This window comes from Schistocerca gregaria, chromosome 2, assembly GCF_023897955.1.
Source record: "Schistocerca gregaria isolate iqSchGreg1 chromosome 2, iqSchGreg1.2, whole genome shotgun sequence".
NCBI classification, from domain to species: Eukaryota; Metazoa; Arthropoda; class Insecta; order Orthoptera; family Acrididae; genus Schistocerca; species Schistocerca gregaria.
This window is the reverse complement of record NC_064921.1, coordinates 901,341,158-901,362,597: the sequence shown is the minus strand read 5'-3', so window position 1 is coordinate 901,362,597 and position 21,440 is coordinate 901,341,158. Positions and strand designations below refer to the sequence as shown.

The 21,440-nt window shown below is 45.7% G+C and overlaps 1 protein-coding gene across 1 annotated transcript in view; it reads right to left on the bottom strand.

Moving 5' to 3' along the window:
• LOC126335344 (neuroligin-4, X-linked-like) overlaps positions 1 to 21,440 on the bottom strand; it is a 397,024-nt gene that overhangs the window by 186,180 nt on the left and 189,404 nt on the right. The window contains exons 5-6 of the mRNA XM_049998528.1: positions 14,312 to 14,610; positions 2,324 to 2,702 (exon numbers count right to left, since the gene is read on the bottom strand). Coding sequence (XP_049854485.1) covers positions 2,324 to 2,702; positions 14,312 to 14,610 — 678 coding nt within the window. The remainder of the gene's footprint in view (positions 1 to 2,323; positions 2,703 to 14,311; positions 14,611 to 21,440) is intronic.

Genomic DNA, 21,440 nt, shown 5'->3' with positions numbered 1-21,440 from the left:
GCACTCCATACAAATACTTTCAGAAACGACTTCCTGACACTTCAGTCTACACTCCTGGAAATGGAAAAAAGAACACATTGACACCGGTGTGTCAGACCCACCATACTTGCTCCGGACACTGCGAGAGGGCTGTACAAGTAATGATCACACGCACGGCACAGCGGACACACCAGGAACCACGGTGTTGGCCGTCGAATGGCGCTAGCTGCGCAGCATTTGTGCACCGCCGCCGTCAGTGTCAACCAGTTTGCCGTGGCAGACGGAGCTCCATCGCAGTCTTTAACACTGGTAGCATGCCGCGACAGCGTGGACGTATAGTGGGCATGCGGGAGGCCGGGTGGACGTACCGCCGAATTGCTCAACACGTGGGGCGTGAGGTCTCCACAGTACATCGATGTTGTCGCCAGTGGTCGGCGGAAGGTGCACGTGCCCGTCGACCTGGGACCGGACCGCAGCGACGCACCGATGCACGCCAAGACCGTAGGATCTTACGCAGTGCCATAGGGGACCGCACCGCCACTTTCCAGCAAATTAGGGACACTGTTGCTCCTGGGGTATCGGCGAGGACCATTCGCAACCGTCTCCATGAAGCTGGGCTACGGTCCCGCACACCGTTAGGCCGTCTTCCGCTCACGCCCCAACATCGTGCAGCCCGCCTCCAGTGGTGTCGCGACAGGCGTGAATGGAGGGACGAATGGAGACGTGTCGTCTTCAGCGATGAGAGTCGCTTCTGCCTTGGTGCCAATGATGGTCGAATGCGTGTTTGGCGCCGTGCAGGTGAGCGCCACAATCAGGACTGCATACGACCGAGGCACACAGGGCCAACACCCGGCACCACGGTGTGGGGAGCGATCTCCTACACTGGCCGTACACCTCTGGTGATCGTCGAGGGGACACTGAATAGTGCACGGTACATCCAAACCGTCATCGAACCCATCGTTCTACCATTCCTAGACCGGCAAGGGAACTTGCTGTTCCAACAGGACAATGCACGTCCGCATGTATCCCGTGCCACCCAACGTGCTCTAGAAGGTGTAAGTCAACTACCCTGGCCAGCAAGATCTCCGGATCTGTCCCCCATTGAGCATGTTTGGGACTGGATGAAGAGTCGTCTCACGCGGTCTGCACGTCCAGCACGAACGCTGGTCCAACTGAGGCGCCAGGTGGAAATGGCATGGCAAGCCGTTCCACAGGACTACATCCAGCATCTCTACGATCGTCTCCATGGGAGAATAGCAGCCTGCATTGCTGCGAAAGGTGGATGTACACTGTACTAGTGCCGACATTGTGCATGCTCTGTTGCCTGTGTCTATGTGCCTGTGGTTCTGTCAGTGTGATCATGTGATGTATCTGACCCCAGGAATGTGTCAATAAAGTTTCCCCTTCCTGGGACAATGAATTCACGGTGTTCTTATTTCAATTTCCAGGAGTGTATATTCGATGTTAACAAATTTCTCTTCTTCAGAAACGCTTTCCTTGCCATTGCCAGTCTACATTTTATATCCTCTCTACTTCGACCATCATCAGTTATTTTACTTCCTAAATAGCAAAACTCCTGTACTACTTTAAGTGTCTCATTTCCTAATCTCATTCCGTCAGCATCACCCGATTTAATTTGACTGCATTGCATTAAATGGAAAAATACAAACGAAAAGAGAAACATCTGCTAGGTTTCTTCCAGATTCGAACCCGGGTTTTCCGGTTCCCAACTAGTTACCGTGGCCGTTGCGCTACCGGCGCTGTCGGTCAAAGGCGTTTACCGTGAGTATACAGAAGCGGCAGTTTCTATCCTCGATTTCTGGAAAAGTATACGTTTGCAGACCCCATACTTGATGATGAAAAATGCTCAGTTTACAATTATGTATCGATCCCTCCAATTTTGAGTCTATTGCTCGTCATAACATTTATGGGTGTTTTTCTCAAAAATTGCGTGGGTGTTGACCCAAAATATCTTAGAGTCCTTGGTTTTAAGTTGTACACAAGCGATCTGCCAAATTTGAGCCGAAATGGTTGGCTGTGTCTGAGGCCTTCCTCTTGTCAGTGGAAGAGGAGTCAAGCGAACACATGTCTCGCCTTACTCGTAGAGACACGGCCGTTTGTGGGAAAACGACTATTAAAATTTTCGTCGTACTGTATGTGCCGCAACGCTAACCACTGAGCCACCATTTCGTCCGACGATATCGCTCGATAAAAAGCACATACTTCACGAATAAGCCGATACAAGTGTTCGCTTATTTTGACCCCTCTTCCACTGAGCGACGTTTCCGGGAAACCGAGTTATGGCACTTCGTTAGAAACGAGAGGAGAGAGAATGTCGACTTACCTGCGGGTAGTCGCCGTCCTTGGTCTGGTAGTCGAAGACGTAGAAGAAGGCCTTGTTCTGGCCCGCCTGGCCGGGCGAGGCGACACTGCGGTAGCTGATGAGGTCTCCCGCCTGCACGAGCGGCGCCACGAACTGCGCGTCGCTCAGCGCCGCGACGGTGGCGTCCCGCGTGTTGATGGGGTGCTGCACGGTGCGCTCCCAGTCGGTGTACTCGTTCACCACCGTCACCAGGATCTCCGACAGGTGGTACGTGTACGCGTTGCGCACGTACGTCCGCAGGATCTTGTCGCGGCGCTCGCCCTCAAAGCCCGCCGTCACGTCGGCGGCGGAGAACCTCCACAGTGCCTCGCTCGTCACCACGCCGAAGAGCACGTCGTACCTGCGAGGCAGCAGTGTGCGGGCGTTCAGTGCTCTGGCGTAGTCCTAGAGACCGGCTACCGAGCACACTTGACCCCAATTCCGATCAGGCGTTGGACGGATCCTAGACCTATCACGAAAATGCTGGAGGTCAGTCGCACACTGCATTGTCAGTCACATTCTCTGCATCAGATCAGATATCGTCAGAGACCTCAACTGAATCATCATCCAATGCTTACAAGGGAACCTCCCCATCGCACCCTCCTCAAATTTAGTTATAAGTTGGCACAGTGGATAGGCCTTGAAAAACTGAACACAGATCAGTCGAGAAAACAGGAAGAAGTTGTGTGGAACTATGAAAAAAATTAATAAAATATACAAACTGAGTAGTCCATGCGAACATAGGCAACATCAACGACAATGTGAGGTTAGGAGCGCGGAAGTCCCGTGGTTAGTTTGAGTAGCTGCAGAACGAGAGGTCCTTGGTTCAAGTCCTCCCTAGACTGAAAATTTTACTTTCTTTATTTTCGCAAAGTTATGATCTGTCCGTTCGTTCATTGACGTCTCTGTTCACTGTGATAAGTTTAGTGTCTGTGTTTTGCGACCGCACCGCAAAACCGTGCGATTAGTTTACGAAAGGACGTGACTCTCCAATGGGAACCGAAAACATTTGATTGCAAGGTCATGGGTCAACCGGTTCCTCCACAGGAAAACACGTCTGATATATTCCATGCGACACTGGTGACGGCATGTGCGTCACATGACAGGAAAATGTTGTCGGCCCACGTAACTTGTACATTTAGCGAATTGGTAAAAAGATTCTTCTACCTTGCCCGATTTAGATTTCTTGTGCATGTGATAATCACTCCCAAAAAAGTGACGAAAACATAAGAGTTTGTCACATAAACTGAAAATAAAAGATTAAACTTTTCACTGGAGGGAAGACTTGAACCTAGGACCTCTCGTTCCTTAGCTGCTCTCGCTAACCACGGGAGCGCGGCGCTCCTAGACTCCCATTGCCCTTGATGTAGCGTTATCTTCGGATGGACTACTCAGTTTGAATATTTTACTAATTTTTTTCATAGTTCCACACAACTTCTTCCTGTTTTCTCGATTGATCTGTATTCAGTTTTTCAAGGCCTATCCACTATGCCAACTTATAACTAAATCTGAGGGGGGGGGGAGGGGGGGTGCGATGGGGTGGTTCCCTTGTTAGAGTGCTTTCAGAAGAATTAGTGAAGTTCGTGTATTCTTCAGACTTGTGAATTTTTTTCTCAAACCAGTATTCGTCCGTGCAGTTTGTGGCCTGCAAATATCTGACAAAACACTGAAGAGCCTCAGAAACCCAATTGGAATGTCTGCGAATTCTGAAAAGGTACAGCGGAGAACTTAACACAGCGCCTCGTTCGTCACTACGCTGAAAATCACATCGAACCTGTGTGGATGTACCTACAGGAATCTAATGCTTTTTCTTATCTCTACACAACGACAACTATGTGTACTCCCCGATCTTATGTCCAATATGGGTCTGTGTCAATCCTAGACCTGCCACGTAGTAACAAATGGAATGATCTCATAGGCTGAGTCGTAGGCAGTGCAACTGCCAGACGTAGGCTCATTGATAGGCTACGGGGAAAACGCAGTCCATCTACAAAGGAGACTGTTTGCATGTCTCTCTTGCGTCCAATCTTAGAAAATTACATAACTGCAAGGGGCACATAACTGTGATTACTGAACATACACGAAGAACGGTACGAATTATTATAATCTTGTTTCCGCTACAGGCGAGTGTCATGGAAAAGTTGAAAAACCTTAATTGATAGACGCCTGAAGGTAGACTCCAATTATCCCGCGACGTTCTACTAAGCAAGTTTAGGGGACAAGTACATTTTATTCCGCATATTTCGTGGCCTTTCTACATCTATATCTACATCTACATGATGACTCTGCAATTCACATTTAAGTGCTTGGCAGAGGGTTCATCGAACCACAATCATACTATCTCTCTACCATTTCACTCCCGAACATCTAAACCTTTCTGTTCGAGCTCGGATTTCTCTTATTTTATTTTGATGATCATTCCTACTTATGTAGGTTGGGCTCAACAAAATATTTTCGCATTCGGAAGAGAAAGTTGGTGACTGAAATTTCGTAAATACATCTCGCCGTGACGAGAAACGTCTTTGCTTTAATGACTTCCATCCCAACTCGCGTATCATATCTGCCACACACTCTCCCCTATTACGTGATAATACAAAACGAGCTGACCTTTTTTGCACCCTTTCGATATCCTCCCACCTGGTAAGGATCCCACACCGCGCAGCAATATTCTAACAGAGGACGAACGAGTGTAGTGTAAGCTGTCTCTTTGGTGGACTTGTTGTATCTGTCCTGCCAATGAAACGCAACCTTTGGCTCGCCTTCCCCACAATATTATCTATGTGGTCTCTCCAACTGAAGTTGTGCGTAATTTTTTCACCCAGGTACATAGTTGAATTGACAGCCTTGAGAATTGTACTATTTATCGAGTAATCGAATACCAACGGATTTCTTTTGGATCACCTCACACTTTTCGTTATTTAGCGTCAACCTCCACCTGCTGCACCATACAGCAATCTTTTCTAAATTGCTTTGCAACTGATACTGCTCTTCGAATGACCTTATTAGACGGTAAATTACAGCATCATCTGCGAATAACCTAAGAGAATTGCTCAGATTGTCACCCAGGTCATTTATATAGATCAGGAACAGCAGAGGTCCCAGGACGCTTTCCTGGGAAACACCTCATGTCACTTCAGTTTTACTCGATGATTTGCCATCTATTATTACGAACTGCGACCTTCCTTAAGGAAATCACGAATCCAGTTGCACAATTGAGACGAGACCCCATACGCCCGCAGCTTTATTAGAAGTCGCTTGTGAGGAACGGTGTCAAAAGCTTTCCGGAAATCTAGAAATACGGAATCAACTTGAGATCCCCTCTCGATAGCGGCCATCACTTCGTGCGAATAAAGAGCTAGCTGCGTTGCACAAGAACGATGATTTCGGAAACCATGCTGATTATGTATCAACAGATCGTTCCCTTCGAGGTGATTCTGCTGTATCTTCAAGGGCTCGTCATGTTATTTATTGGATTTGCAATGGTGGTGGCAGAGAATGGTGGCATGCCCTTCCTGTCGCCATCTCTTCCCTTAACCCGCCTCCATTCCCCTCTCTGCCATCCCCTAGGAATAAATCTGTATACCCCAACCGTCTGCCTCTAGTGCTATTCCACAGGAAGACGTGCGAACGTTTTCTAGAGCTTTGCGGAACGTGTAACTGAGGAGGAACGTGGTTACCAGTCCGGTATTCACTTAGTGGAACGTGGGAAACCGCCCAAAAACCACATCCAGGCTGGCTGGCGCACCGGTATACACATTCTGCACCATTCTACGCATCGCTCTCGTAGGGATCGTGAAGATATGATTAAACCAATTACAGCATGCACAGAGACATTTAATTATCATTCTTTCTTGCCTTCGCGCGCAATTTGAACCAGAAGAAACCCTAACGCTTAACAAACGAGCGCCGTTCGGAAATGATTTACAGTTACGTTCTTTGGCGAATACCGTGCAAACTACGGGCATGTCGTCTCGTACCACGATGAACTAATTATAGTACACTTGTAATCGTTTTTAGCTCCTCTATGTCTTCGTGTTCTACAGTTCTGACATGGACACGTATGATCCTAGTTGTTTTTGCGCCCTAAAACAAAACAAACCACGCATATTCTAGATGTCAGTTATGAACAGTGCGTATGGTAAAAAAGGTAGCGCTTCTTTGTTATTACGTAGAGGAAGCTTGAAGAAGATGGAAGACGACTGCCATGGACAAAGGAGGACTGATCTTTTCTGTGGGAGAGACGAAACAACATTTCAGAAACGTTTAACTGTGGTCAAGTAGTTCCTCTTTAAGTGACGCATCACTGCCGTCAGCAGTAGAGTGCTAAGGAAAGTTGACATGCCTAGCGCTCACTGTTGTGTCAAATCCGCTACGTTCACCGGATCTCACTCCATCTTATTTCTTTTTATTCGTTAATATAAGACACGTGCTGCGGGGAAAATGTTTTGGCAACAACGAAGAACGGATGGGTGTATCACGCAATAGTGAAGTTGCCATTAAGATGGCAGCGGTGTACTGACGTCGGAGGGAGTATAGTGACATATGCATAATTCCTTATGTTTATTAATAAATGGGCTTACAAGAAAGTACTATAGCAAATCATTCCCGAATGCCTCCCCCATGTAACGATAGATGTCGAGCGGAAGAGGATCATCGTTCACTGCTTTCTCAGCCATATTGCCTCCATCACATTTGATGTCACAGACCGCAAATGACTAATCACCTTAGAAAACGCCAAACAGCCTCAGTAACAGTATCCGGATGTCTGCAAACTGTGAAAATGTGTAGGGGACCCTGGACAAACCCTCTCTTATCACCACGCCAAACATGTCGTACGTGTAAGTAAGTTGAGGAATTGGGTTTAGTGTTCTGCCCCATCATCACAGACAGCATGAAGTAAGAACTGACCATTTCTCCTATCAGGAGTGATCCCAGATCTAGTTCGAAAATGTAAATAGACAACCACTCAAAACACTAAGAAATACATTGAGGCGGCAAAAGTCCCATGATACACATACAGATGGCGGTAGGATGGTGTCCACATGGTATAAAAGGACAGTGCGGTGGAGCTGTCATTCGCACACAGCTGATTCATGAAAAAGGTTTCCGATGTGACTTTGAATTCGGAATGGTAGTTGGAGCCAGACGCATGGAACATTCCATTTCGTAAATTGCAATGGAATTCAATATTCTAAGAGATCCACAGTGTCAAGTGTGTACCGAGAATACCACATTTCAGGCGTTACCTCTCGCCACTGACAATGCAGTGGTTAACGGCCTTCATTCAACGACCGATAACAGCGGCGTTTGCGTAGAGTTGTCATTGATAACAGGCAAGCAACACTGCGTGAAATAACCGCAGAAATCAGGGCAGTGAGGCGACACTTGACGTTAATGGGCTACGGCAGCAGACGACCGACGCACCTTTGCTACTAGAACATCGTCTGCAGCGCCTCTTCTGGGCTCGTGATCACATCACTTGGAACGCAGACAACGGGAAACAGTAGCCTGCCCAGATGAGTCCCCATTTCGTTTGGTAAAAGTTGATGGCAAGGTTCGAGCTTGACGCAGAACCCACGAAGCCGTGAACCCATGGCACTGCACTGTTGAAACTGGTGGTGGCTCCATAAAAATGTAGGCTGTGTTTACATGGAGTTTAATGAGCCCTCTGGTTCAAATGCACCTATCATTTACTGGAAATAGTTATGTTCGGTTACTTGGAGATTCTTTGTAGCCATTCATTAACTACATGTTCCCGAACAACGATAGAATTTTTATGGATGACAATGCACCATGTCACCGGACTACAATTGCTCGCAAGCTGTTTGAAGAACATTCTGGAAAATTCGAGTGAATTATTTGGCTACCCAGATCGCCCGACATGAATCCCACGTATATTTATAGAACATAATCTAGAAGTCAGTTCGTCTACAAAATCCTGCACCGGCAACACTTTTGCAATTCTGGAAGGCTATAGAGGCAGCAGGGCTCAGTATTTCTGTAGGTGACTTCCAACGACTTGTTCGGTCTATGCCACATCAACCTGATGCACGACGTCGGACAATGGGAAGACCGACACGACATTAGGAGGTATCCAATAACTTTCTGTACCTCAATGCATTTTTTGTATCATATCATCAGAGACCTCAACTAAATCAGACAATGATAGGAATGTTTTCAGACTTTATTTTTACAAGCAACAGTTAACCTATTTGGATAATTTTTCGCACGATTTTTATCACATACTCAAATGAAGTAAATTATGCTCTAGTATGTTGTTGATTTTCAAAGTTTTGCGAGCCTATTGTAAACAGTGCTAGCTAGAGAAGTTACGATGAAAGACGTTAGTGAAACCGGCTACCATGGCGTACAGAGTTTTTCGTTTCCTAATTTGCGAAGAAACAGTAGTATCATTTCAAAGAACCTTTTTGGGCGGGGGGGGGGGGGGGGGGGGATGGAAAGGGAATGAACGATAACAATACTGAATGTAGACATCGCTGGCGAGGTACAATACGAAATCATGATGAGATGATTATTTATTTGTTGGTACATTTACGCGCGTACCGCAGTAGAGATAAACCTGGCAGTAGCTGGTCCGTATTATGAACAATGTATTTGCACTGCTTCTGGAGCATCAACAGCAGGCAGCTCTGTGTTATTCCTGAAAAGGCCCCAGGTTGCCTACTTTTCTATTGCCTCCTTTCGTATCTCCAACACAATGTTGCAGACCGTACCATATCCATAATACCTTCACAATAACGCATGTAGTCCGCCTGCCACCTTTTGGTGGCCTTTAGTGCTCTGGCTTGGCTATGGAGTGCGACCACTGAATACACCTGACCAACTCTTCGTGACGTTTATCTGGACTAACCCTAGACGTATGGAAGGAATGGATGACGGCAATAACTCTCAGCATTGTCAGTATCTTCTGTTCTCTGCATCATATCTGATGTCATCAGAGACCTCAACTAAATCATCATTCAATGCTGAGAGTGCCTTCATGTTTAAATATTTATAGTTTTAGGTATGAATTTCCTCGCAAAGCGTTGTTCGGCTGTGCCATTTGAGACATACGTTGTCTGACCAAACGCTAGAGCATCAGAAAAAATATATTAGTGTCGTGAATCGTTTAGTCGTGTCCAAATTTATATGAAATTAACTCTGCCGGCACTTGACATCTAAAACCCTAAGTTGCGACGTTGTGTTAACAAGTAAAATCAGCTAAGTCATGTGAAAACCCTTAAAGTTACGTACTGTCTACAAGATCTATAGTGCCTCTTATGAAATTTAAATCAATAATCTTTACTTTCATAAACGCTAGATTTATGTTTTCTCTTGAAATATGCGAAATTTTCGCATCTGAAAAAGTTTCCTACTCCAGAACTAGCAGGCATCATACATAAATCAAAAACATTTTTCCATCACCGCGGATCCCAGAACTCCTGAAGATGGACGTTAACTGTGGTTATTGTATCACGGATACAGTCCCTTTGACTTCAGAAATGTCACTAAACCAGCCCAGAGATGTAAAAAACTATGTATGAGCGGCTCCTATTAGACGGAGGGGCCGATAAGTTCCAGTCATTCCACCGGGAAGGAGACACACGGTTCGTGTTGTATGTAGTTCAACCATGCCTAGACGGTCCATACCACGGTTCGATCGCGTCTGCATTGTTACTTCCTTCCAGGAAGGGTTCTCAACAAGTGAAGTGTTCAGGCGTTTTAAGTGAACCAAAGCGATGTTGTTCGGACAAGGAGGAGGTACATAGTGACAGTAACCGTCGATGACTGCCTCGCTCACGCAGCCGAAGGGTTACTACTGCAGTGAATGACCGCTACCTACGGATTATGGCTCGGAGGAAGCCTGACAGCAACGCCATCATGTTGAATAATTCTTTTCGTGCAGCCACAGGACGTCGTGCATGATGCGCAACTTCACTCCCACGTCCATGGCGAAGTCCATCTTTGCAACCACGACTCCATGCAGCGCGGTACAGATGGGCCCAATTGGAATTGCATTATGTGCGACCGACGCACGCCGCTGGTGGTCATGGAATGCCATCCTCAGATCGATTCGTCTTCATCGACAACAATTCGCGACCCCATCGTGCACATCTTGTGAATGTCTTCCTTCAAGATAACGACATCGCTCGCCTATAGTGGCCACGATGTTTCCGGACATGAACTCTATCGAACACGGCTGGGCTACATTAAAAAGGACTGTTTATGGACGACGTGATCCACAAACCACTCTGAGGGATCTACGCCGAATCGCCGTTGAGGAGTGGGACAATCTGGACCAACAGCGCCTTGATGAACTTGTGGATGGTATGCCACGACAAATACAGGCAAGCATTAAAGCAAGAGGACATGCTGCTGGGCATTAGAGGTACCGGTGTATACAGCAATCTGAACCAGCACCTCAGAAGGTCTTCCTGTATGTATGGTGGTACAACATGCAATGTGTGGTTTTCATGAGCAATAAAAATGGAGGAAATGATATTTATGTTGATCTCTATTCCAATTTTCTGTAGAGGTTCCGGAACTCTGGGAACCGAGGTCGGCGGAAGGAAGTACTACCTCACAAGAGTTTATTTTGTGTTTCTGCACTATGTTTGGCTAAATTTTGACTGACCCAGGAGAGTACTTAACGTGTTTATTTTGCGCAGCAGATGACATAACTAAGTGTGAGACGACTATGCCCTACTCCCATTAATCTACTGCAGGGAGAGACCGTCACATCTGTCCGCCATCAAACGCTAAATTAAATAGGACTATAGTTTGAAAAGGCCAAGTGAAGTTCCACAGTACCACTGATGCAGAGACCGAATTGTAGGAGCGGTATTCTATTATGTGCCTCTCCGTCCTGGTTGTGTTCACAGCAACTCAACTCCGTTCATAAACTTAAATTTAACATTTGTCGGTGACGAGACCAGTGACATGAAAATCGTCCATAAATTATAGATTATAAGTAGTAGTACTAAAAGGGAAAACACTACCGTAAGTTCTACAAAATTATATTTATTTGGTCATGAACCAGCCTTCGGCTTCTCAGGTCATCTTCAGGTGTGAAGAATTGCAGAACGTAAGGCAGTATTTTCCTTTTCAATATTATCATGTACTGCCTACCACCATAGGTAATTCAGTTAATGTTAAGCAAAGGTATAATGTAGCCTGGTTTGTTATTGACACTGAGATCACTGAAGACGGAAGACCTGTTACTTTTGGATATTTGAAAGAGCTTGTCCTGCTTTTGTTAAGGAAGTATCAATAATTCGCTTAGTACGAACTAAGTACCATACGGAAAATCTGTCATGTTGGCTTGACTGTGCCAGAAGCAGCTGTGTACTACCATATGGTATTCGTCATCGTTGATGTATACCTCATGACAGTACACAGCAGCTCCGAGAGCCACAGCGGTTTGAGTAAATACACTGTGAGCTAGTGATGGCTTTTATAACATATCAGTCACCATCAATGGACAGAAAATAAATTGCAATTTAGAGTGGCGCTTTTTATTCTTATGCGCTTTTTATTCTTATCTAGAGGAACTTGTTCAACGTGTACTCATCTCACTGCAGTGCGCACCAGCAGCTAATTGAGGGGGTTGGCGGAAGGAAGTACTACCTCACAAGAGTTTATTTTGTGTTTCTGCACTATGTTTGGCTAAATTTTGACTGACCCAGGAGAGTACTTCACGTGGGTAAACGACTGCAGTCACGAAAATATTCTATCTGAAGCATGTTACGTGCAATACCGACAAAAAAATCCATCACGCATACCAGAACAACGTCTACTGGACACTGTGGTATCACAGACCAAATGATGAAGCTCATTACTGACCCCCTACTGCCCACTATAACAGATACTTTCAATCACTCCTTAGCAAGGAGGATCTTCCCTGAGATCTGAAAACAGGGACTAATGAAGCCACTACCTGAAAAGGACGCTGGCACAGCACCCTTTCATTACTATTTGCATTCCTCCTGCACTGTGCACGACGTTAGAAGATACAGTTCCACGACCAGCTAACGAGCTATTTAACTACAATGAGCTTAACAGACGAATACTAATCAGGGTTGTAATGTTGTGTGTGCTCCATTGCTTTTTTTCTTTAATTAATTTGTGCCTTATTTTATTCTGAGCAGCCCAGTAATGTATGTAAATACCGAAAATGTAAATGTGATTCAAAAAGTACTTGAAGTGCAGCTGGACAGCAAGGAAGTCCTTAGCGCGCAATCCCCGCAACGATAGTATTAGAGAATCTGAGTATGGACTCAAAAAAGGACAACTGATTTTATTTTTAAAAAAGACTTAATGTGTATCTTGTGGAAAGGGGACGTGTTGCTAGGCCGCCGTTCGGAACGTATTGTTCTATTTAATAAAAATTGATATTATAGTGATAAAAGCGAGTGAAGTATGTGTAAGAGTTGCCAAACATTCATGTATAGAAATTTTCTGGAAGTGAAGAATATAAATATCTTGTTTTTGGAAAAGGAGGTGAACTTCATTCTCGTTGCCGTCTATCAATCGACAGACTTCGAAGTGTACAAAGTTAACTAAAATACAGGAACAGAAATGCATTCTCTATAGTTTTCATTCAATAAGTCACAACCTCTCATAATTCCTTAATTACAGTAATTGGATTATGTTCTTGTACAATAGTATGGCGCTGAACTCCACTGACCAATTTTGATATAGCAGGACGTGTAGTTTGAAGGAAGTTTGTGTGCCAAGCAATCTGTTTTTCTCACGAAATGCAGATTGCTGTTTGATCTTTCTTTCTTACAACAGTGGTCCCTTAGGTATGAAAAGCTACTAAAACTTGGGCTCAAAGCTATCCGCAATACGGCCAAGTAACTAACAGAGTCGTATTTTAAACCTTAAAGAACAGTAACTTCCTCCAAATTGCAATACTTCAACAACTGGTGCAGAAGCTGATCATTCAAGGTGGCAGCAACCAAAATTCAGATACCAGTTACGACTTAAAGTAAAAATATTAACCAAAAATCAATCTCTCTCTCTCTCTCTCTCTCCAAACACGTATATAAATATTGTTATTACTAATTTAAAAAAGGTCATTTTACAGGGTACTGTAACCATCGCACACAACATTCAATTTAATAAATGTAACAGATGAATTGAAGCTTGCCATAAACGCACACGAGGCTACTATCATGTGCTTCTAGGCTTCAGAAAAGCTTCTGACTCCGTCGACTATGACATTTTACTTGCCAAAATTAAGACCCTAAATTTCTCAAGAAGTCACTCATACCTGACGTCTCGCCAGCAATGTGAGATGTCCGGCACCAGAAGGTCGCAATGGAGGCAGGTATACCAGGCGCTCCCCAGGGTTCAGTATTAGGTCTCATACTCTTTAACTGTACGTAAATTTGTTATTATTATCACTATCAATGGCAGCAGCTACAGTAGGACAAAAACTGCCAGTAGTAATTTTATTATTTCATTAGTAGAATTTACTCAAACTGCCATTTCCGACACTCAAATCTTTTTAATACTATTTGTCACATTAAAATTGTTATTTTTTAGGTAACTAAGATGTACCGATGGTGCTATTGATGTGATATAAGAGGTCCGATATAAGACAGGGACTGATGGGCCTAATCACATCAGGTTAAATAAATAAATAATAAAAATTAATTCGAAAATAATAACATACATACATACAGTGAAATCGAAAAGTTCACGTAGTAGACGGTATTTTCTAGCCATACGTATGGTTCTACTTGTTACCAGCATGCGGTGCATTAGAAAGACAGATAATTTGATCGCACTGATGTACAACATTGAAGGTTAAAACTTACTCCTGCCGACTCCTTCAGTAACGAAACTGTGTAATCAATGACGTGATTTGATGAGAGATCTAGTGAGGGTCCCAGTTCCAGCTTTCCTTCATATTATTATTATTTATAAAATAAATAAACAATTTCCTTCAGATGCCAGACGTACCTCGTGGCTCCGCTCCAACTGCTGCCCATCGCGGCCAGCGTGGCGTCTCCACTGCGCTTGACGTTTCCTCCTCCGCTCGCGCCGCCGTTACCCGCCGCCGGCGCGAAGGCGGATTGCTGCGAGGCGGGCCCGCCACCCGCATACGGCCCGCCGGGGGCCATGGGGTCCCCAGGCCCGAACCGCGACAGCAGCTCGCGGGGCAGGTCGGACCGAATGACGACGCCGTCGACGCTGGGCCCGAAGGCGCTCAGGTAGGCCGGCGGCGACACGTCCGCGCGCAGCAGTTCCTCCAGCGGCACCTGCAACCACCCAGGCATCTCACTCACGTCCTCGCACATCCACTTCAACGCCGCAATTTTTTTTTTTTTTTTTTTGCACGACGCTGTACCACATTATCGACTAATAACCAACATTCAATTATACGGAGTGTTTCCAGAGACTGTTTAGACTATTTTTTACGCTCAGAATGAATATTAGAAATAAAGAAAGGCGTTTGGTTTTCACAATGGCAGTTGGCACTGCAGCCACCGATTGAAATACACTCATGCTCATAAATTAAGGATAATTGCAGAATGTGGTGCCACACAACGTGGCACTACACAAAACTGGCGCTAATAGCATAGGCACATAGGGAACACACAAGACACAGATATGGAAGTCCGCAACACTGGCGGTAAGTTGAGCAAACTGTCCCGAAACACATGTGCTACAAAACGTCACTGTTTCGTACACATGTACCCCGACATCAGTATAGGATATGATCAGCATGCTCACGTACACGGGCCGCACAACGGGTTGGCATACTCTGGATCAGATGGTCGAGCAGCTGCTGGGCTGTAGCCTCCCATTTTTGCACCAGTGCCTGTTGGGGCTCCTGAAGTGTCCTAGGGGTTTGAAGACGTGCAGCGATACGTCGACCGAGAGCATCCCAGACGTGCTCGTTGGGATTTAGGTCTGGAGAACAGGCAGGCCACTCCATTCACCTGATATCTTCTGGTTCAAGGTACTCCTCCACGATGGCACCATGGTGCGGCCGTGCATCATCATGTATCAGGAGTAAGGTGGGACCCACTGCACCCCTGAAAAGGTGGACGTACTGGTGCAAAATGACGCCCCGGTACATCTGAGGTGTTAAAAGTTCCTTTGTGAAAGACATGCAGGGGCGTACGTGCACCGATCATAATCCCACACCACACCATGAAACCACGACCTCCATACAGGTCCCTTTCAAGGACATTAAGGGTGAAAAATCACTGTTCAGGCTATACCTGGACTCTTCCATGAACATAACATGGGACCACTGTCCCAATGACCATGTACTGTGTTCTTGACACCAGGCTTAACGGGGTCTGCTGTGACCAGGGGTCAGTGGAATGCACCTTGCAAGTCTCTAGGCGAATAAACCATGTCTGTTCAGTCGTCCGCATACTGTTTGTCTGGAGACAGTTGTTCCAGTGGCTGCGGTAATCTCACGAGCAAGGCTACCTGTAGTACTCCGTGGCCGTCTGTGGAAAATGGTGAGATATCGGTCTTCTTGTGGTGTTGTACACTGTGGACGTCCCGTACTGTAGCAGCTGGACACGTTTCCTGTCTGCTGGAATCGTTACCATAATCTTGGGATAACACTTTGTGGCACACGGAGGGCCCATGCTACGACCTGCTGTGTTTGACAGCCTCCAGTCGCCCTAGCTCTAGTGTTCCACCCCTCATAACGTCATCAATATGTGTTCTTTGAGCCATTTTCAACACAGAGTCACCATTAGCACGTCTGGAAACGTCTGCACACTTACTCGCTGCACCGGACTCTGACATGCACCAACACAGCTCTGCATATGTGGACTGCTGCCAGCGCCACCGTGAGACGACCGCAGGTCATATGCACCGCATGGTCATCCTCCGAGGTGATTTAAACCCACAAATCGCCCACCAGAGCGTTGTTTCACCATGTATCAGCATTATCCTTAATTTATAAGCATGAGTGTAGTTCGTCTACCTGATTCCCTATTCGTTTGTCGGCCGTGTTTTCCACGCTAAGACTGCCAGACGACGGCTGGAAAGTGAAGAGGCGAGGAAGACTAGCTAGGTAGTTCTCTGTGTCCGACCATCGTCCCAGGCAGTAACAGTGTTGTCTAGGAGCTCTGCACTGGCGATATAGAGTTCTGGTGTGCCGCTGTACTGTAATTCTGTTGGAGCTGATCGTAATTCGGTGGCCCGGATTTTGTAAAAGATTTACTGTGCACTGTGATTTTGTCGCCGCTACATGTGTTGTTCGACCACAGAGATGGTACAGCCTGTGTATATCGTCATTGAGTGCCGGTGTCGGTTCTGAAGTTCACTGTTGTGTGTGCCTACCGCGACACCGTTGTCGGCGACTTGTTTTCGTTAAAAGTGCTATTTTACGATGGCCACTAGCATTTCTAAATTTTGGACCGGTTCTTAAATTAGTGCTTATTAGTTTAAAATCGGGTGCACAGTTCTATTTATATTACCATGTTTGATTTTTTGCAAATCGAAGTCTGTGCAAAGTTAAAATAGTCTGACAATAGTGCAAGGGCTTATCGGTCATCATCCGCATACGGAACTGTCAGACTGTAGCGATTCAGGACGTCAGTTTCAGTTTTCCCAGCTGAGCAACTTGGAGTTTCTGTCGTGCCGATTCCTCGCATTCAGCTGTGTGAAGAGGCCTTCCGCATACTAAACAACAAGTAGACATCACGCGCCAATCCTCGTTGATGAGCTTCGACTTTTGTTTCTTAATCTTTACTAAATTAAAATTGTCATATTGACCTTGGTAAAATCTGATATCCAGTTCTCTGCTCCTAACAGATCATTTCCTTGTTCAGATGGAAGTAGGTTATGATAGTTGATATCCTTAGCATTCCTTAACAAATTATGTAATACCATCAACAACATTATTTTTGAAGACAAGGTGCTCTGAAGCCTAGATACAGAGGACAGGCCAAACTACGGAAACCCCTGAAACACAACTCATTGCCATGTCCAATAAGATGTAGGAAAACCGTCGGCATTGAAATCCGCTTACAGTCGCCGCGGAACGGGTAAGTACCGGTGCTGTATGTTTTCAAGGAAATCTTACACCACTCTTCTACAAAACAGTGCCGGCCGGAGTGGCCGTGCGGTTCTAGGAGCTACAGTCTGGAAGCGAGCGACCACTACGGTCGCAGGTTCGAATCCTGCCTCGGGCATGGATGTATGTGATGTCCTTAGATTAGTTAGGTTTAATTAGTTCTAAGTTCTAGGCGACTGATGACCTCAGAAGTTAAATCGCATAGTGCACAGAGCCAATTGAACCTTTTTTTTTTTTTTGCAAAACAGTGGCAAGTTCATGTAAAGACGGTGGAGGTGGACAGCGACCACGCACACCTTTCTCCAAAGTAGACCAAAATGGCTCAATAGCATTGTGATCTCGTAACTGTGGTCGACAGGTGTTGGTACATAGTTCCGCGTAGTCAGCACGTACGCAACTTTCCCCCTAGAGTTCGCCCGGCTAAGCACATCAGCGCAGGCACACCGTTCGTCCGTCTCCGCTAACTACAAGATGGCGCTGTCGTAGAGACGGACCAAATTCTGCTTCCGCCGATCCGCGTATTAATATGTAACGCAGCCAGTGAGATTGCTGCTAACGCAGAACCTTTTCTCCTCACGGATCACACTCGCGCAATGACACATGAACGCGCAAGGTTTTATAACGAGTGCACAGACCTCCGATTAGTCGGTCTGCATTTGTCTGTACCCATTTGCATTAGTCTGCACTAGTCTGTACGAGTTCTACATTTGTCTATACCAGTCTACAGTCAAGTTTCAGTCTGCGCCTAATAAGATTACCATATACCTGTACATAGCCATGAAGATAAATGTACAGACACTTTGTCGAGTATCAGAGATATATGTGAGAATAATAATATACCAAGAATAATAATATACCAATACCAGAGGAACTTCACATTGTCAATTGTAAATAGCATCCAGAACCAAGTAAAGTAATTTTTATGCTTGTTATTATTTTAGTAAATGTGTGTGAAAATTAATCAAGTTCTGTTTAAAGTTGGCCACCGTCAATCTGTGGAAGTGGCATCTCTATCGTCTGACCCAACGGCAGAAGGTAACACGCCACGATAAGACCAAGAGACGTATTGCTGACACTCGCCTACTTCGTTAGAGTGTCAAGTCAAATAATCTGATGGAAGGTCTTACAGTACGCATTCCACAACAGGATACATGCGACAGTTCATCCTCATGCTCACACAACAATCCTGGAAGATTAGAGCTGTGTGAACAGGGACCTGTCCTGAAACTCAGCATCCCCATTGGAGGCAAACACACTACCATGAGATTGACCTGTCAGCTAAAATCGTCACATAATCCTTGGCAGCCGGCCGCTGTGGCTGAGCGGCTCTAGGCGCTTCAGTCCGGAACCGTGCTGCTGCTACGGTCGCAGGTTAGAACCCTACCTCGGGCATGGATGTGTGTGATGTCCTTAGGTTAGTTAGGTTTAAGTAGTTCTAAGTCTAGGGGACTGATGACCTCCGATGTCAAGTCCCATAGTGCTCAGAGCCATTTGAACTATTTTCGAATCCTTGGCAAATGTGCAATTAGCTCTGAGCACTATGGGACTTGACTTCAAGGTCATCAGTCCCCTATAACTTAGAACTACGTAAACCTAACTAACCCAAGGACACCACACACATCCATGCCCGAGGCAGGATTCTAACTTGCGACTATAGCAGTCGCACGGTTCCGGACTGAAGCTCCTAGAAGCGCTCGGCCACCGCGGCGGCGAATCCTTGGCAGTAATACGACCGTATGTCTGTGCAAATCAGCAGTGAACCTCTGCCAAGTTTCACTCTTGGGGTGAAAACTCAGCCCAAAGATGGAAACAGTGTGAAACAAGACTTATCCGACCAACCGACTTTCTTCCGTCGCTCCATAGTAATGTTCCAAATGCGTGTGAAATCTTATGTGACTCAACTTCTAAGGTCATCAGTCCCGAAGCTTACACGCTAGTTAACCAAATTATCATAAGGACAAATACACACACACCCATGCCCGAGGGAGGACTCGAACCTCCGCCGGGACCAGCCCCACAGTCTATGACTGAAGCGTCTGAGACCGCTCGGTTAATCCCGCGCGGCTCCATTGTAATGGCTTTATTGCTATGGGACCACGTACTCCTGTTACGGGTATTTGAATAACTGATGTGCTGTTATGGAATTGGAGCTCGACCCGCAGTTCCCAAGTTATGGAATTACCTAGGGTTCACGAGTTCGACATGCAGTTCTGACTTCTGCAGCTGCTGTCTCCTTTTCGTCACAATCATCTTCAATGACCGCCTGTCACAATCACTTAAAACACACTTTCGTTCGCGTCGCGACTTAGCTGATGATGTTTTTCCGCTTTCCCTGTATGTTGTATTTACTTCCATACGGCGCCTCTCGAAACACTCCGGCTGCCTTAGTTACGAAGCACCCACCACACCAGCTTCGGCAATTTTCTCATGTTCGAATTCACTTAGTTCCGACATAATGCACTCGCAACGAAACAGAATACTGTTCTGTCCACGACTGCCGCTTGAAAACAGATTGTGGGCATTGGGAAGGTGCCGTACGTGTTTATATAGAACAGGGCAAGCTGGAGGCTTGCCTAGCATTTGCACTGATGTTCAAGTGTGCATCTTTCGCGATGTTTCCATATTTCTGTCCTACCACTGTATGTTCGAAGTAATTTATAGGGTCGTGGTTAGTGGCGAAAACTACGTCGGTTAAGTACTTCGTTATTCCAACGGAACAGAGAAATATTCAACTGACGTAGAATTTACTGTTCATAAAGTCACACAATTTCGTCACTCTATCAGATTGTTCACTGATGATACTATTGTTTGCAGGAATATATCGTCGTTTAACGACCGTGAAGAAATACCGACGACCTGATCGAATTTCAACTTCTAATAACTTCAAACCTACTTTAAATGTAGGTAATTACAATACAAACGTCTATTACAAAGAGAAAGAACCCTGTCGTGTCCCATTTAAACCATTATCAAACTTTTGAAGCTGATGACACCATTTCAATTCATTACTTAGCGATATTCCCTCTAAGTTATACGAAATGGTAATAACATTTAAAATCAGTAATAGAGAAGCTGAAAGGGAGATTTAAATTTGAAGGGAAGGAGCTGGTCGGTTTAGTTCATCCGTACAGAGGATAGAATAGAAGACACTAGCGCGGCCAATTCTGTAGTTTGGTTTTCACATCAAGTGAGTCTGGATAAGGTATCGACGGAATCCATAATGGCATTCCAGAATGAGATTTTCATTCTGCAGCGGAGTGGGCGCTGATATGAAACTTCCTGGTAGATTGTAAGTGTGTGCCGGACCGAGACTCGAACTCGGGAGCTTTGCCTTTGGCGGACACGTGGTCTACCAACTGAGCTACCCAAGCATGACTCACGCCCCGTCCTCACAGCTTTACTTCTACCAGTACCTCGTCTCCTACATTCCAAACTTCACAGAAGCTCTTCTGCGAACCTTCTGTAAAGTTTGGAGTGTAGGAGACGAGGTACTGGCAGAACTAAGGCTGTGAGGACGGGGCGTGATTCGTGCTTGGGTAGCTCAGTTGGTAGAGCACTTGCCCACGAAAGGCAAATGTCCCGAGTTCGAGTCTCGGTCCGGCACACAGTTTTAATCTGCCAGGAAGTTTCATAATCGCACTGCTAGGACTGTAGCAGAATGGTGTAGACCGTATAAAACTGCAACCGAAATGCTTACGGAAATTAAATGTGTATCTTTGAGACATACCATTACTCTGGCGAAACACTGTTGGGTAAATTGACAAAACCACTGTTCGAAGACGACTTTTACGCCACATCTTTCGTCTATCTTGCTTACTGACCATGAGAATAAAGTGAGAGAAGAACAGTCACAGAGAAATATAGACATTTTCACCCCGCTCAATACGCAATATGCTACAGGTTACAAAAGACGTTGCTAGTGGCACGAGTCTGCGGCAGAAGGAAACTAAATGAAACTCCACGGGTGGCGAGTGTATGTGACAGTACTTCACTGATTACAAAATCGAGAGAAATACGGGTACCCTAGTCGCTATGACGTTG